The following is an 18,787-nucleotide window of genomic DNA, read 5'->3' on the forward strand; positions in this document are numbered from 1 at the left end:
GCTGCAGGGGAACCTCAGCCAGGAGCTGCATTACTCCTCCTCCTCCTTCATCACTGCCCTTGGCATCTGCAGCCGTTCCTCTCACAACAAATTCTTCACACCAGGCTGGCAGATGCCTCTCAGGGTCTCTTCACATCTCATCTCATCTCCACTTCTCTCAGCCGGGTCAGGCCGAGTTGGGCCCAGTCACCGCCCGGCGGGAGGCCAGAGGGTGAGGCCTGCAAGGCCCACAAGAATCGCGCCTCCCCCTCTCTGCCCCCTCTTCAGCTTCTTCACATCTTCTCTTTTTTTTCTGTTTTCCCCTTCTTAAATAAGTTATCTCAGAGGTGTTATCAGGGAACATTCTGCTACTAATTGGCTTGGCCCTGGCCAGCAGTGGGTCCGCCCTAGGCCCAGCTGAGTCCACTGAACAAAGGGGAAACAACTTCCAGCAGTTCCCTACAGAAGCTACCACCATAGCCCCCCTTGATAAATAAAACTAGAACAATACTCAGTGGACTAAAACAATAAGCAGGTTCCACTGACTACTTGTATTTAAAATTCAAAGTGAAAACAGGGGGTTTGTGTTTTTTTGCATCCACCTTTAACATTCTCAGAATTATTCCCAAAACCCCTTTATTTCAATTTTATTTACCTCATTTTTTTAATACTACATCTCTCTCTCTCCCGCAATGACTCTACAGCAAACTGGGAGGATTCCAGTCCCCTCCGATTTTTTAACCCTTTTTATGCATAAAGATAAAACAAAAGGAAGGTTGTGTTAAAGGTAGTGGTTAACCAAGCAGAAGTGAACGGTGAATTGCAAATTGTTTCTCCCTTACTAACACTTGAGGAAAGGTCAAGAATGTGCGTTCAACTTACCTAACTGCTTGCACAACCAGGCAAGGACACACACACACGTCAGTCCCTCAGACCATGACATATGCATCTGCTGTAATTTCCGAAACTTTGGGAGGAACTTTTAATCTTTCTACGTTATCCAACCAGTGCAGAGCAAGCAATTAAGAGTGCTTTCGTATTACATAAAGAAATGGAAACTACATTTTATAGAGAAATAATATTTATGTGAATGAATGCAGGCTTCTTTAAGAACTATTTAGTTATTCAAGTCGGAAAACTGAATTAACTTTAGTTTTGTCATTAATATGTTAGCCAGCATTTAGTAGTTTTTTACCTGTGAAAAGGGCATTTTTCATGTAAACTGTCTCAAGCATTTACAGAAAAACCTTTGATATTCAAAGCAAAACTGTACCGTGCAAGTTGTACCACAAAGCAAATAAACCACAATTTTTCAATCCAATCAAACTAAGCATAATACTCATAAACCAGCTGATTACATTGTAATGGCATGCTAGAGACTTTCTAGGTCATACAGACAAACATCTACTTTTCTACAGGACTTGCTACTTACTCGTTGAAAATTGACCCTCTAAACCTAGAACTGCGCTGGTAATGAAGCCTCTCCATCAGGAAGCAGGCATTAAAAAGGTGTTGGCCCTTTCCCTTGCCAAAACACATGGTTTTGTGAGAACTGTTAACTAGAATTTAACAGAAAATGCAGGTAAGATAGACTCAAAAGAGAAAAAAAAAATCTATCTTGAACAAGAAATTTTGGGTTTGGAAGAAGTGTACGAGGAAAGGGAAATGGGATTCTGGAAAGAAAACAAGGACAAGACTTCAGAGATGAGGGAACCCAAAGTCAAACAGTCTGTGGTGCAGTTTATACCTGTAGATTTTCGTATCTTTTGTAGATGAATCTTGATAAAGAATTCAAGAGGCACAAAGCATTAAACTCATTCAATATTGGCAGTGGTCCAAAATAGTTGAAAAGCTTTTTAATTACCATCTGAATTCATGGACGTGGCAGTCCTTCTTCCTAAAGTTACACTCTTATCTACTACTCCAGTCATCTAGCAACAGCAGCAGATGAATTCACTGAATTTTGCCACTTTATCCATGTCTCCTCTTATGCATTCCCTCAAAGATGTTCTCCTGAATCCTTTTGTCCGTGCTGTCATTCAGCCGCAATGGAAGATATTCCAGGGGACCACTGAGACTAAACAAAACTGTTTACAGTTACAACAGCAAGATATAACCTTGGCCTCAAAGAATTTGTACGATTCAGCTAGGAAGGATGTAGTCAATGACATTTTTCTTAAGAATCAAATTAGGCCTTTATCAGCGATTCACAAAATCCCATCAGAAAATATTTTCTCGTTATCCACAAAAGTCGTAGTACTGAAATGTGTCCACTCTGAACTTAAATATCTAAGAGATGAATGTGTGATTGTGGCCTTCTTAAGGGTGTAGACTAGTCCCCATTCCTGATCATTTCATGCTCAGATTAATGCACACTGACCTTTTCAAGCAGCAGGTTTCTTATTTACCTTATCTAGAGGGAAAGTACCATATTCTAATTTTAAAATCCTTGGGCTGTAAGGTACAAGCAGGTGTGTCACTCACCAAACCCTCCACAAAATGCTGGCATTATGCAAGGTGCTTTAGTTTAAGAACATTTCACTTTGACCGTCAGACTCATCTTTTTCACTTGGTTGTGAGGGTTATCTCCGTCTTACCAAGAGCGCAGCAGATACTGAAGGGAATTTTGGACTCAGCTGGTAAAACTATAATCGTTTTAGATTATAGTTTTAGATTCTAGTTAGAAGAAAAAAGATGGATTGGACAACAAATTTATCTCGATATAAACTGAAGGTTATATACATTATCATAGCATTATGCTGCTTTTCAGGTAAGTTCAATTTATTTGCTACTTTGACAGAAAAACTTAGTTACTATATTCTGTAAGGGTTTACATAGTTTTCAAATTAAATAACCACCAGTAAGAACTATAACCAAAGATAGCATATTTTATTTGTATCTGTGTAAGTACTTAAATGATACTGTTGATTAAATTTATTCAGAATTTACCTTGTGGTAAAAGTGAAAAATCCTTTGCCATACAATTTTGAGTGGCATGCTGATCTCACTCATTGTCTTTTACAGCACTCACATTTACTTAAGATTTCGTCAGTTAAAAGGAGAAAATAACAGAGAGGAAGACATATGGTCTTCCAACGTTAGTGAATAAAAATGGGGAGGTAATAACAAAAGCTGAGCTGATCTAATTTCATTTAGCAAAAGCCAGAATATGAACTGTTATGTTTGTTTTTAGCAACTAAACTTGATTTCTTATGTTTTATGAAAAGAACTAGATGTTAATATTTACTTGATAAATGGCTCATAATCAGTACAATAATCAGTTAATTTTTTAATTCACAAAAAGAGGAAAGAAAGACCAGAGAATAAATGTTTCTAGAAAAATAATCAAGCTAGAAATATTTTGAAAATTTTACAATGTTTCCAAATTGCATATATTGACCCATGAAAAAGATATCTGAAAATCAAGAATGACATTTTCAGTAGCAAAAAAATGACATAGGTCTGAGGCTGAGCAATGCTCAAGTCACTGAACTAATATTTCTTATAAAATTAAAATTAGTTTTGTAAGTACCTCTGAATTTAAAAATTAGAAGGCATTCAATAATCTAAAAATTCAAGGTTCTTTTTAAATTTCAGGTTGAATTACTTGATTTCTATATGGAAAAGCAGATTTGTGGTAGTGGTTACTCAAAGGAGTATAAATCTCATTTTCTAAAATAAATAAGACATTTAGGTGTTCAATTCACTGGGACTTACAGAGCTGTCCAAGCACAGGAGAATTAATTCAAATTAATGGAGAAAAAGTTTCAAAAAGTTTGTTCACAGAACCAGTGGCTTAATTGCTATTAGTTAGTTTTAAAATAAAGACAATTAAGGCTGTTTTAGTTCTGAATTAGAAGGGAAATGCAGGTGCTAGGAGACTTGTCTGGGCTATAGAGACGTTACAGGAACATTGTAAAAATACTGATGTATAGACACACTATGTAGCAGCTACAACAAATCAAGATACAAGTCAAATTAGTTCATTGTGATTGGTCTCCCCCTTTGGAATTCTGAAAAAAAACATAGCAAATCTGTTAGATGTTGCCCGGAATGGATTAAAACCCCCAGATCGTACAGAAAAAAGACAAATTTCTCCCATTTTTTAGTAGATATATACACACGCAGAACAGAATACAGGGATTCTCTATTGCGTATTTTTGAAAATACATTCCTGATGTTTATACAGATCTGCATCCTTTTTTTTTTCTGATAAGAAATGTACTTTCATGGACTCTTGCCTCTGAACTTCCCAGGCTTTATTTTATTGTAAGCGTTAGTATTACCACGCTTGTTATTTTTAATCCTCTGCAGTGTCCTAAGCCCTCTCATGCACAAAAATGCTAGAGCCTCACTTGAATGAGTTTGGAATCTAAAAAGACAACAGAGATAAAGGAACAGGGAAGGGCCAGGGCGTTATTTTTGCGTATGGAGGATAGAGCTGTGCTTCACGTAGCACCGTGTCATAGCTAACAAGTCATGCTAAGGAGGAGTGTTTATTCGTTTGCTTGGCACAGCAAGCTACTCTGGCGATACAGCCTCTAGGCTGGAGGTGGCTCACAGGCAAGTGAGGTAGCAATTCATTTCCTTTTTTGACAAGAACTTTTGGCCAAAGGGAAACTCTCACTTACGCTAAGTATTTGTGTGGGTGCACAGCAAGCTCAAGTCTTCCAGCCCTGCAAGCAGAACAAACACCTGCATGCAAAATCCACACAAATTCTTCTCTTTAGTTGTCCAGTTGTATTGGGACAACAAAGAAATTGTTTGCTAGGATGCTGGGATATGATAGTGAGTCCCTACATTTTGAAGAGCTTGGTCTGAGTACCTCTTCCCCGTCCTTTCTGTAACAGCACTGAGGCAGAACATCAGTCCTATTCATTTCCTGGTGGGTGTCAAGCACAAGTGTTACCTAACCGTGCTGGTATGCCTCACAAGAAGAGAATATTTTGAGGTGACACAACCAACCTGACATGTGAGAGACCGTGGAGGCATGGGGTGTGATTCCTGTAAAGGATTATTAATAGAATGAGCCCCTCCTTAGAAACATACAATCTAGATGGTTTTGAACATTGGCGTAGGGAAGAGAGCAATTCTTTTAAGCTGACAAACACACAGGTATTGTGTTGCCATTCAGTGAAGTAGATATGGATAAAGAGCCGATTTTTCAGGTGCTGGCAACTCAGAAAACATGCAAAAAAAATAGTATTAATACATATTGCTTACATAAAGAGTAGCTTGAAAAGCGCTGGACTTCTAAAGAGCTTTTTTCACGGCCCCTTTATTGATCTTTTGGGTATCTACTACTGTTTTGACATCTGAGAATAACAGACCTCACTTAACAGTTTGTCCCTCAGTAAATATATCAAAAATCTTGAAACAGCCCAGAGTTCTCCAGAAGCTGTTCTAGCAATCTCTGAAGAGAGAGTCTTTGACTCTCTTTTCCAGGCTTATTGAAAAGTGAGGAGGTCAAAAAGAATTAGGGATGGGTGGGAACAGTATTTCTCATTGGAAATGAAAGAATTTGGGTTTTGGAGAATTCTCAGCTAACGATCTTTTCTGCAATAAGCAGAAAAACAGTATAACTCACTACTAAAAATTGACAAGGCCATATAAAATAATTAATTGTTAAGAAAGAACAAATTCTGTCAATCCAATCTCATTTCATATTTTGACAAGAACTTTTGGCCAGAGGGAGACTCTCACTTATGCTAAGTATTTAATCAAGGTTTACCAATGACTGATGCAATAGTTCCCTAACAGAAGAAATGACCTGGGGTATAGAGGAAATCCTCAGATATGGCTGTTCAACTGGATGCAAATTTGAGCTGGAAAAAAAGCAATTAATGCTGAGCTGTAAACAGATTGTGTTTTAAAAGTCATCATTCAAGTTCTCTGCCTAAGCTCCATTTATTCATAATTCTTTGAAAGAGAGACTACAGAATGGCAACAGCTAGGAAACTTTGCAAATAGTGTGAAAGACAGTATCAGAATTCAACTGTTTCTGAAAAAAATTAATTCCTGTTCTAGCTTCCACTAGAGGAAACTGGAGCTCCTAGCAAGTTCAAATGCATGTGTTCAGCTGTAAAGGACATAATAGTTTAATTTTACATCTCCGAAGGTATCTTTAGATGTACATGTCTATGAATTTCAATGTATAAAACAAAATATAAAATGTAGTGTATTTTGCTATAAAACTATTGTTAAGTACAAAAGGTGCAATAATCTATTTCTGCAAGAAAGTTCCAAACCTACAAATAATTCCTGTTTTTTTTTTTTAAGATGGAAAAAAACAGAATATAAATATAGCAAAAAAATTACAAAGAAAAAACAAACAGAAAAAAGAAAAGTGTAAATATTGATTTGTAAGATTAGGAAAAAAAGAAAAAAGAAATAATTCAAAAAGATTTGGTAAAAAGTTAGAGCACAAAGTCTAAAAGATTTGAGGAGCTAAGAATAATAAATGTTTTAAAAGGACATTAATCATAGAGAGCCATACATTGAAAAGAAATGCTTCTGTAGTAACAAACTTGAATGCTAGTACGATCATGTCTACTCTCAAAAATATGAATACAGAGAAAACTACAGCTGGTGCCATGACAACTGAAGGGCCTTCCAGCCCAGCTACAACACCCGCTGCTGCTCTTGCCACCACCACGGCAAAGGAGACAACAGCCTCTCCCACCACAGTGCTAGCAGAAACAGACTCCTCTGCTCCTGGGACAAGCACAGCTGCTGCCACCACCTCGGCTGGGACCCTGACTACAGCTCTGGAGAACACGTCCCCTAGACGGTCATCAGCTACACCCACCTCTACTCTGGTGACAACTTCCACTGCTCTGGGTACAGGCACGTCAACCGTGGAGGCCACCACGGTGCTCACCTCCACCACCGTGGAAGCCTCCAGCACGGCTGCCCAGTCCACGTCTCCTGCTGAGACCACACTTGCATCATCTTCCACTCCACCACAAACATCGGCTCTTCAGACAATCTCAACGCTACTCTCGACCAGAGCAGAATCCTCCAGCCCAGCTGCTGCAACCACCAGTGCCTTCACTTCCAGCCCAGCTGCAACATCCACTGCTGCTCTTGTCACCTCCACGGCAAAGGAGACAACAGCCTCTCCCACCACAGTCCCTGCAGAAACATCCTCCTCTGCTCCTGGGACAAGCACAGCTGCTGCCACCACCTCGGCTGGGACCCTGACTACAGCTCTGGAGAACACATCCCCTAGACGGTCATCAGCTACACCCACCTCTACTCTGGTGACAACTTCCACTGCTCCGGGTACAGGCACGTCAACCCTGGAGGCCACCACGGTGCTCACCTCCACCACCGTGGAAGCCTCCAGCACGGCTGCCCAGTCCACGTCTCCTGCTGAGACCACACTTGCATCATCTTCCACTCCAGCACAAACATCTTCTCTTCAGACCACCTCCACACTGCTCTCCACCAGAGCAGAAACCTCCAGCCCAGCTGCTGCAACCACCAGTGCCTTCACTTCCAGCCCAGCTGCAACATCCACTGCTGCTCTTGTCACCTCCACGGCAAAGGAGACAACAGCCTCTCCCACCACAGTCCCTGCAGAAACATCCTCCTCTGCTCCTGGGACAAGCACAGCTGCTGCCACCACCTACGCTGGGACCCTGACTACAGCTCCGGAGAACACGTCCCCTAGACGGTCATCAGCTACACCCACCTCTACTGCGGTGACAACTTCCACTGCTGCTGGTACAGGCACGTCAACCCTGGAGGCCACCACGGTGCTCACCTCCACCACAGTGGAAGCCTCCAGCACGGCTGCCCAGTCCACGTCTCCTGCTCAGACCACACTTGCATCATCTTCCACTCCAGCACAAACATCTTCTCTTCAGACCACCTCCACGCTGCTCTCCACCAGAGCAGAAACCTCCAGCCCAGCTGCTGCAACCACCAGTGCCTTCACTTCCAGCCCAGCTGCAACATCCACTGCTGCTCTTGTCACCTCCACGGCAAAGGAGACAACAGCCTCTCCCACCACAGTCCCTGCAGAAACATCCTCCTCTGCTCCTGGGACAAGCACAGCTGCTGCCACCACCTCGGCTGGGACCCTGACTACAGCTCTGGAGAACACGTCCCCTAGACGGTCATCAGCTACACCCACCTCTACTCTGGTGACAACTTCCACTGCTCCGGGTACAGGCACGTCAACCCTGGAGGCCACCACGGTGCTCACCTCCACCACCGTGGAAGCCTCCAGCACGGCTGCCCAGTCCACGTCTCCTGCTGAGACCACACTTGCATCATCTTCCACTCCAGCACAAACATCTTCTCTTCATACCACCTCCACACTGCTCTCCACCAGAGCAGAAACCTCCAGCCCAGCTGCTGCAACCACCAGTGCCTTCACTTCCAGCCCAGCTGCAACATCCACTGCTGCTCTTGTCACCTCCACGGCAAAGGAGACAACAGCCTCTCCCACCACAGTCCCTGCAGAAACATCCTCCTCTGCTCCTGGGACAAGCACAGCTGCTGCCACCACCTACGCTGGGACCCTGACTACAGCTCCGGAGAACACGTCCCCTAGACGGTCATCAGCTACACCCACCTCTACTGCGGTGACAACTTCCGCTGCTACTGGTACAGGCACGTCAACCCTGGAGGCCACCACGGTGCTCACCTCCACCACAGTGGAAGCCTCCAGCACGGCTGCCCAGTCCACGTCTCCTGCTGAGACCACACTTGCATCGTCTTCCACTCCAGCACAAACATCTTCTCTTCAGAAAACCTCCACGCTGCTCTCCACCAGAGCAGAAACCTCCAGCCCAGCTGCTGCAACCACCAGTGCCTTCACTTCCAGCCCAGCTGCAACATCCACTGCTGCTCTTGTCACCTCCACGGCAAAGGAGACAACAGCCTCTCCCACCACAGTCCTAGCAGAAACATCCTCCTCTGCTCCTGGGACAAGCACAGCTGCTGCCACCACCTCGGCTGGGACCCTGACTACAGCTCTGGAGAACACGTCCCCTAGACGGTCATCAGCTACACCCACCTCTACTCTGGTGACAACTTCCACTGCTCCGGGTACAGGCACGTCAACCCTGGAGGCCACCACGGTGCTCAGCTCCACCACAGTGGAAGCCTCCAGCACGGCTTCCCAATCCACTGCTCCTGCTGAGACCACACTTGCATCATCTTCCACTCCAGCACAAACATCTTCTCTTCAGACCACCTCCACACTGCTCTCCACCAGAGCAGAAACCTCCAGCCCAGCTGCTGCAACCACCAGTGCCTTCACTTCCAGCCCAGCTGCAACATCCACTGCTGCTCTTGTCACCTCCACGGCAAAGGAGACAACAGCCTCTCCCACCACAGTCCCTGCAGAAACATCCTCCTCTGCTCCTGGGACAAGCACAGCTGCTGCCACCACCTCGGCTGGGACCCTGACTACAGCTCTGGAGAACACGTCCCCTAGACGGTCATCAGCTACACCCACCTCTACTCTGGTGACAACTTCCACTGCTCCGGGTACAGGCACGTCAACCCTGGAGGCCACCACGGTGCTCAGCTCCACCACAGTGGAAGCCTCCAGCACGGCTTCCCAATCCACGTCTCCTGCTGAGACCACACGTGCATCATCTTCCACTCCAGCACAAACATCTTCTCTTCAGACAACCTCCACACTGCTCTCCACCAGAGCAGAAACCTCCAGCCCAGCTGCTGCAACCACCAGTGCCTTCACTTCCAGCCCAGCTGCAACATCCACTGCTGCTCTTGTCACCTCCACGGCAAAGGAGACAACAGCCTCTCCCACCACAGTCCTAGCAGAAACATCCTCCTCTGCTCCTGGGACAAGCACAGCTGCTGCCACCACCTCGGCTGGGACCCTGACTACAGCTCTGGAGAACACGTCCCCTAGACGGTCATCAGCTACACCCACCTCTACTCTGGTGACAACTTCCACTGCTCCGGGTACAGGCACGTCAACCCTGGAGGCCACCACGGTGCTCAGCTCCACCACAGTGGAAGCCTCCAGCACGGCTTCCCAAACCACGGCTCCTGCTGAGACCACACTTGCATCATCTTCCACTCCACCACAAACATTTTCTCTTCAGACCACCTCCACACTGCTCTCCACCAGAGCAGAAACCTCCAGCCCAGCTGCTGCAACCACCAGTGCCTTCACTTCCAGCCCAGCTGCAACATCCACTGCTGCTCTTGTCACCTCCACGGCAAAGGAGACAACAGCCTCTCCCACCACAGTCCCTGCAGAAACATCCTCCTCTGCTCCTGGGACAAGCACAGCTGCTGCCACCACCTCGGCTGGGACCCTGACTACAGCTCTGGAGAACACGTCCCCTAGACGGTCATCAGCTACACCCACCTCTACTGCGGTGACAACTTCCACTGCTCCGGGTACAGGCACGTCAGCCATGGAGGCCACCACGGTGCTCACCTCCACCACCGTGGAAGCCTCCAGCACGGCTTCCCAATCCACGGCTCCTACTGAGACCACACTTGCATCATCTTCCACTCCACCACAAGCATCGGCTCTTCAGACCACCTCCACGCTGCTCTCCACCAGAGCAGAAACCTCCAGCCCAGCTGCTGCAACCACCAGTGCCTTCACTTCCAGCCCAGCTGCAACATCCACTGCTGCTCTTGTCACCTCCACGGCAAAGGAGACAACAGCCTCTCCCACCACAGTCCTAGCAGAAACATCCTCCTCTGCTCCTGGGACAAGCACAGCTGCTGCCACCACCTCGGCTGGGACCCTGACTACAGCTCTGGAGAACACGTCCCCTAGACGGTCATCAGCTACACCCACCTCTACTCTGGTGACAACTTCCACTGCTCCGGGTACAGGCACGTCAACCCTGGAGGCCACCACGGTGCTCACCTCCACCACCGTGGAAGCCTCCAGCACGGCTTCCCAATCCACGTCTCCTGCTGAGACCACACTTGCATCATCCTCCACTCCAGCACAAACATCTTCTCTTCAGACCACCTCCACGCTGCTCTCCACCACAGCAGAAACCGCCAGCCCAGCTGCTGCAACCACCAGTGCCTTCACTTCCAGCCCAGCTGCAACATCCACTGCTGCTCTTGTCACCTCCACGGCAAAGGAGACAACAGCCTCTCCCACCACAGTCCTAGCAGAAACATCCTCCTCTGCTCCTGGGACAAGCACAGCTGCTGCCACCACCTCGGCTGGGACCCTGACTACAGCTCTGGAGAACACGTCCCCTAGACGGTCATCAGCTACACCCACCTCTACTCTGGTGACAACTTCCACTGCTCCGGGTACAGGCACGTCAACCCTGGAGGCCACCACGGTGCTCAGCTCCACCACAGTGGAAGCCTCCAGCACGGCTTCCCAAACCACGGCTCCTGCTGAGACCACACTTGCATCATCTTCCACTCCACCACAAACATTTTCTCTTCAGACCACCTCCACACTGCTCTCCACCAGAGCAGAAACCTCCAGCCCAGCTGCTGCAACCACCAGTGCCTTCACTTCCAGCCCAGCTGCAACATCCACTGCTGCTCTTGTCACCTCCACGGCAAAGGAGACAACAGCCTCTCCCACCACAGTCCCTGCAGAAACATCCTCCTCTGCTCCTGGGACAAGCACAGCTGCTGCCACCACCTCGGCTGGGACCCTGACTACAGCTCTGGAGAACACGTCCCCTAGACGGTCATCAGCTACACCCACCTCTACTGCGGTGACAACTTCCACTGCTCCGGGTACAGGCACGTCAGCCATGGAGGCCACCACGGTGCTCACCTCCACCACCGTGGAAGCCTCCAGCACGGCTTCCCAATCCACGGCTCCTACTGAGACCACACTTGCATCATCTTCCACTCCAGCACAAACATCTTCTCTTCAGACCACCTCCACACTGCTCTCCACCAGAGCAGAAACCTCCAGCCCAGCTGCTGCAACCACCAGTGCCTTCACTTCCAGCCCAGCTGCAACATCCACTGCTGCTCTTGTCACCTCCACGGCAAAGGAGACAACAGCCTCTCCCACCACAGTCCTAGCAGAAACATCCTCCTCTGCTCCTGGGACAAGCACAGCTGCTGCCACCACCTCGGCTGGGACCCTGACTACAGCTCTGGAGAACACGTCCCCTAGACGGTCATCAGCTACACCCACCTCTACTCTGGTGACAACTTCCACTGCTCCGGGTACAGGCACGTCAACCCTGGAGGCCACCACGGTGCTCACCTCCACCACCGTGGAAGCCTCCAGCACGGCTTCCCAATCCACGTCTCCTGCTGAGACCACACTTGCATCATCCTCCACTCCAGCACAAACATCTTCTCTTCAGACCACCTCCACGCTGCTCTCCACCACAGCAGAAACCGCCAGCCCAGCTGCTGCAACCACCAGTGCCTTCACTTCCAGCCCAGCTGCAACATCCACTGCTGCTCTTGTCACCTCCACGGCAAAGGAGACAACAGCCTCTCCCACCACAGTCCTTGCAGAAACATCCTCCTCTGCTCCTGGGACAAGCACAGCTGCTGCCACCACCTCGGCTGGGACCCTGACTACAGCTCTGGAGAACACGTCCCCTAGACGGTCATCAGCTACACCCACCTCTACTCTGGTGACAACTTCCACTGCTCCGGGTACAGGCACGTCAACCATGGAGGCCACCACGGTGCTCACCTCCACCACAGTGGAAGCCTCCAGCACGGCTGCCCAGTCCACGTCTCCTGCTCAGACCACACTTGCATCATCTTCCACTCCAGCACAAACATCTTCTCTTCAGACCACCTCCACACTGCTCTCCACCAGAGCAGAAACCTCCAGCCCAGCTGCTGCAACCACCAGTGCCTTCACTTCCAGCCCAGCTGCAACATCCACTGCTGCTCTTGTCACCTCCACGGCAAAGGAGACAACAGCCTCTCCCACCACAGTCCCTGCAGAAACATCCTCCTCTGCTCCTGGGACAAGCACAGCTGCTGCCACCACCTCGGCTGGGACCCTGACTACAGCTCTGGAGAACACGTCCCCTAGACGGTCATCAGCTACACCCACCTCTACTCTGGTGACAACTTCCACTGCTCCGGGTACAGGCACGTCAACCCTGGAGGCCACCACGGTGCTCACCTCCACCACCGTGGAAGCCTCCAGCACGGCTTCCCAATCCACGTCTCCTGCTGAGACCACACTTGCATCATCTTCCACTCCAGCACAAACATCTTCTCTTCAGACCACCTCCACGCTGCTCTCCACCACAGCAGAAACCGCCAGCCCAGCTGCTGCAACCACCAGTGCCTTCACTTCCAGCCCAGCTGCAACATCCACTGCTGCTCTTGTCACCTCCACGGCAAAGGAGACAACAGCCTCTCCCACCACAGTCCTTGCAGAAACATCCTCCTCTGCTCCTGGGACAAGCACAGCTGCTGCCACCACCTCGGCTGGGACCCTGACTACAGCTCTGGAGAACACGTCCCCTAGACGGTCATCAGCTACACCCACCTCTACTCTGGTGACAACTTCCACTGCTCCGGGTACAGGCACGTCAACCATGGAGGCCACCACGGTGCTCACCTCCACCACAGTGGAAGCCTCCAGCACGGCTGCCCAGTCCACGTCTCCTGCTCAGACCACACTTGCATCATCTTCCACTCCAGCACAAACATCTTCTCTTCAGACCACCTCCACACTGCTCTCCACCAGAGCAGAAACCTCCAGCCCAGCTGCTGCAACCACCAGTGCCTTCACTTCCAGCCCAGCTGCAACATCCACTGCTGCTCTTGTCACCTCCACGGCAAAGGAGACAACAGCCTCTCCCACCACAGTCCCTGCAGAAACATCCTCCTCTGCTCCTGGGACAAGCACAGCTGCTGCCACCACCTCGGCTGGGACCCTGACTACAGCTCTGGAGAACACGTCCCCTAGACGGTCATCAGCTACACCCACCTCTACTCTGGTGACAACTTCCACTGCTCCGGGTACAGGCACGTCAACCCTGGAGGCCACCACGGTGCTCACCTCTACCACCGTGGAAGCCTCCAGCACGGCTTCCCAATCCACGGCTCCTGCTGAGACCACACTTGCATCATCTTCCACTCCAGCACAAACATCTTCTCTTCAGACCACATCCACGCTGCTCTCCACCACAGCAGAAACCGCCAGCCCAGCTGCTGCAACCACCAGTGCCTTCACTTCCAGCCCAGCTGCAACATCCACTGCTGCTCTTGTCACCTCCACGGCAAAGGAGACAACAGCCTCTCCCACCACAGTCCCTGCAGAAACATCCTCCTCTGCTCCTGGGACAAGCACAGCTGCTGCCACCACCTCGGCTGGGACCCTGACTACAGCTCTGGAGAACACGTCCCCTAGACGGTCATCAGCTACACCCACCTCTACTCTGGTGACAACTTCCACTGCTCCGGGTACAGGCACGTCAACCATGGAGGCCACCACGGTGCTCACCTCCACCACAGTGGAAGCCTCCAGCACGGCTGCCCAGTCCACGTCTCCTGCTCAGACCACACTTGCATCATCTTCCACTCCAGCACAAACATCTTCTCTTCAGACCACCTCCACACTGCTCTCCACCAGAGCAGAAACCTCCAGCCCAGCTGCTGCAACCACCAGTGCCTTCAATTCCAGCCCAGCTGCAACATCCACTGCTGCTCTTGTCACCTCCACGGCAAAGGAGACAACAGCCTCTCCCACCACAGTCCCTGCAGAAACATCCTCCTCTGCTCCTGGGACAAGCACAGCTGCTGCCACCACCTCGGCTGGGACCCTGACTACAGCTCTGGAGAACACGTCCCCTAGACGGTCATCAGCTACACCCACCTCTACTCTGGTGACAACTTCCACTGCTACTGGTACAGGCACGTCAACCACGGAGGCCACCACGGTGCTCACCTCCACCACCGTGGAAGCCTCCAGCACGGCTACCCAGTCCACGTCTCCTGCTGAGAGCACACTTGCATCATCTTCCACTCCAGCACAAACATCTTCTCTTCAGAAAACCTCCACGCTGCTCTCGACCAGAGCAGACACCTCCAGCCCAGCTCCTGCAACCACCAGTGCCTTCACTTCCAGCCCAGCTGCAACATCCACTGCTGCTCTTGTCACCTCCACGGCAAAGGAGACAACAGCCTCTCCCACCACGGTCCCTGCAGAAACATCCTCCTCTGCTCCTGGGACAAGCACAGCTGCTGCCACCACCTCGGCTGGGACCCTGACTACAGCTCTGGAGAACACGTCCCCTAGACGGTCATCAGCTACACCCACCTCTACTCTGGTGACAACTTCCACTGCTCCGGGTACAGGCACGTCAGCCCTGGAGGCCACCACGGTGCTCACCTCCACCACCGTGGAAGCCTCCAGCACGGCTTCCCAATCCACGGCTCCTACTGAGACCACACTTGCATCATCTTCCACTCCAGCACAAACATCTTCTCTTCAGACCACCTCCACACTGCTCTCCACCAGAGCAGAAACCTCCAGCCCAGCTGTTGCAACCACCAGTGCCTTCACTTCCAGCCCAGCTGCAACATCCACTGCTGCTCTTGTCACCTCCACGGCAAAGGAGACAACAGCCTCTCCCACCACAGTCCCTGCAGAAACATCCTCCTCTGCTCCTGGGACAAGCACAGCTGCTGCCACCACCTCGGCTGGGACCCTGACTACAGCTCTGGAGAACACGTCCCCTAGACGGTCATCAGCTACACCCACCTCTACTCTGGTGACAACTTCCACTGCTCCGGGTACAGGCACGTCAACCCTGGAGGCCACCACGGTGCTCACCTCCACCACCGTGGAAGCCTCCAGCATGGCTTCCCAATCCACGGCTCCTGCTGAGACCACACTTGCATCATCTTCCACTCCAGCACAAACATCTTCTCTTCAGACCACCTCCACACTGCTCTCCACCAGAGCAGAAACCTCCAGCCCAGCTGCTGCAACCACCAGTGCCTTCACTTCCAGCCCAGCTGCAACATCCACTGCTGCTCTTGTCACCTCCACGGCAAAGGAGACAACAGCCTCTCCCACCACAGTCCCTGCAGAAACATCCTCCTCTGCTCCTGGGACAAGCACAGCTGCTGCCACCACCTCGGCTGGGACCCTGACTACAGCTCTGGAGAACACGTCCCCTAGACGGTCATCAGCTACACCCACCTCTACTCTGGTGACAACTTCCACTGCTCCGGGTACAGGCACGTCAACCCTGGAGGCCACCACGGTGCTCACCTCCACCACCGTGGAAGCCTCCAGCACGGCTTCCCAATCCACGGCTCCTGCTGAGACCACACTTGCATCATCTTCCACTCCAGCACAAACATCTTCTATTCAGACCACCTCCACACTGCTCTCCACCAGAGCAGAAACCTCCAGCCCAGCTGCTGCAACCACCAGTGCCTTCACTTCCAGCCCAGCTGCAACATCCACTGCTGCTCTTGTCACCTCCACGGCAAAGGAGACAACAGCCTCTCCCACCACAGTCCCTGCAGAAACATCCTCCTCTGCTCCTGGGACAAGCACAGCTGCTGCCACCACCTCGGCTGGGACCCTGACTACAGCTCTGGAGAACACGTCCCCTAGACGGTCATCAGCTACACCCACCTCTACTCTGGTGACAACTTCCACTGCTCCGGGTACAGGCACGTCAACCCTGGAGGCCACCACGGTGCTCACCTCCACCACCGTGGAAGCCTCCAGCACGGCTTCCCAATCCACGGCTCCTGCTGAGACCACACTTGCATCATCTTCCACTCCAGCACAAACATCTTCTCTTCAGACCACCTCCACACTGCTCTCCACCAGTGCAGAAACCTCCAGCCCAGCTGCTGCAACCACCAGTGCCTTCACTTCCAGCCCAGCTGCAACATCCACTGCTGCTCTTGTCACCTCCACGGCAAAGGAGACAACAGCCTCTCCCACCACGGTCCCTGCAGAAACATCCTCCTCTGCTCCTGGGACAAGCACAGCTGCTGCCACCACCTCGGCTGGGACCCTGACTACAGCTCTGGAGAACACGTCCCCTAGACGGTCATCAGCTACACCCACCTCTACTGCGGTGACAACTTCCACTGCTCCGGGTACAGGCACGTCAGCCATGGAGGCCACCACGGTGCTCACCTCCACCACCGTGGAAGCCTCCAGCATGGCTTCCCAATCCACGGCTCCTGCTGAGACCACACTTGCATCATCTTCCACTCCAGCACAAACATCTTCTCTTCAGACCACCTCCACACTGCTCTCCACCAGAGCAGAAATCTCCAGCCCAGCTGCTGCAACCACCAGTGCCTTCACTTCCAGCCCAGCTGCAACATCCACTGCTGCTCTTGTCACCTCCACGGCAAAGGAGACAACAGCCTCTCCCACCACAGTCCCTGCAGAAACATCCTCCTCTGCTCCTGGGACAAGCACAGCTGCTGCCACCACCTCGGCTGGGACCCTGACTACAGCTCTGGAGAACACGTCCCCTAGACGGTCATCAGCTACACCCACCTCTACTCTGGTGACAGCTTCCACTGCTCCGGGTACAGGCACGTCAACCATGGAGGCCACCACGGTGCTCACCTCCACCACAGTGGAAGCCTCCAGCACGGCTGCCCAGTCCACGTCTCCTGCTCAGACCACACTTGCATCATCTTCCACTCCAGCACAAACATCTTCTCTTCAGACCACCTCCACACTGCTCTCCACCAGAGCAGAAACCTCCAGCCCAGCTGCTGCAACCACCAGTGCCTTCACTTCCAGCCCAGCTGCAACATCCACTGCTGCTCTTGTCACCTCCACGGCAAAGGAGACAACAGCCTCTCCCACCACAGTCCCTGCAGAAACATCCTCCTCTGCTCCTGGGACAAGCACAGCTGCTGCCACCACCTCGGCTGGGACCCTGACTACAGCTCTGGAGAACACGTCCCCTAGACGGTCATCAGCTACACCCACCTCTACTCTGGTGACAACTTCCACTGCTCCGGGTACAGGCACGTCAACCCTGGAGGCCACCACGGTGCTCAGCTCCACCACAGTGGAAGCCTCCAGCACGGCTTCCCAATCCACGGCTCCTGCTGAGACCACACTTGCATCATCTTCCACTCCAGCACAAACATCTTCTCTTCAGACCACATCCACGCTGCTCTCCACCACAGCAGAAACCGCCAGCCCAGCTGCTGCAACCACCAGTGCCTTCACTTCCAGCCCAGCTGCAACATCCACTGCTGCTCTTGTCACCTCCACGGCAAAGGAGACAACAGCCTCTCCCACCACAGTCCCTGCAGAAACATCCTCCTCTGCTCCTGGGACAAGCACAGCTGCTGCCACCACCTCGGCTGGGACCCTGACTACAGCTCTGGAGAACACGTCCCCTAGACGGTCATCAGCTACACCCACCTCCACTCTGGTGACAACTTCCACTGCTCCGGGTACAGGCACGTCAACCATGGAGGCCACCACGGTGCTCACCTCCACCACAGTGGAAGCCTCCAGCACGGCTGCCCAGTCCACGTCTCCTGCTCAGACCACACTTGCATCATCTTCCACTCCAGCACAAACATCTTCTCTTCAGACCACCTCCACACTGCTCTCCACCAGAGCAGAAACCTCCAGCCCAGCTGCTGCAACCACCAGTGCCTTCACTTCCAGCCCAGCTGCAACATCCACTGCTGCTCTTGTCACCTCCACGGCAAAGGAGACAACAGCCTCTCCCACCACAGTCCTTGCAGAAACATCCTCCTCTGCTCCTGGGACAAGCACAGCTGCCGCCACCACCTCGGCTGGGACCCTGACTACAGCTCTGGAGAACACGTCCCCTAGACGGTCATCAGCTACACCCACCTCTACTCTGGT

The 18,787-nt window shown here is 51.3% G+C and overlaps 1 protein-coding gene across 1 annotated transcript in view; it reads left to right on the top strand.

Moving 5' to 3' along the window:
* Positions 1–6,524: 6,524 nt before the first annotated feature.
* LOC147597511 (mucin-16-like) overlaps positions 6,525–18,787 on the top strand; it is a 91,564-nt gene continuing 79,301 nt past the window's right edge. The window contains exons 1-4 of the mRNA XM_086767675.1: positions 6,525–6,819; positions 16,594–16,730; positions 17,892–17,982; positions 18,370–18,488. Coding sequence (XP_086623801.1) covers positions 6,525–6,819; positions 16,594–16,730; positions 17,892–17,982; positions 18,370–18,488 — 642 coding nt within the window. The remainder of the gene's footprint in view (positions 6,820–16,593; positions 16,731–17,891; positions 17,983–18,369; positions 18,489–18,787) is intronic.

This window comes from Chlamydotis macqueenii, chromosome 26 (genome assembly GCF_036417535.1).
Source record: "Chlamydotis macqueenii isolate bChlMac1 chromosome 26, bChlMac1.mat, whole genome shotgun sequence".
NCBI classification, from domain to species: domain Eukaryota; kingdom Metazoa; phylum Chordata; class Aves; order Otidiformes; family Otididae; genus Chlamydotis; species Chlamydotis macqueenii.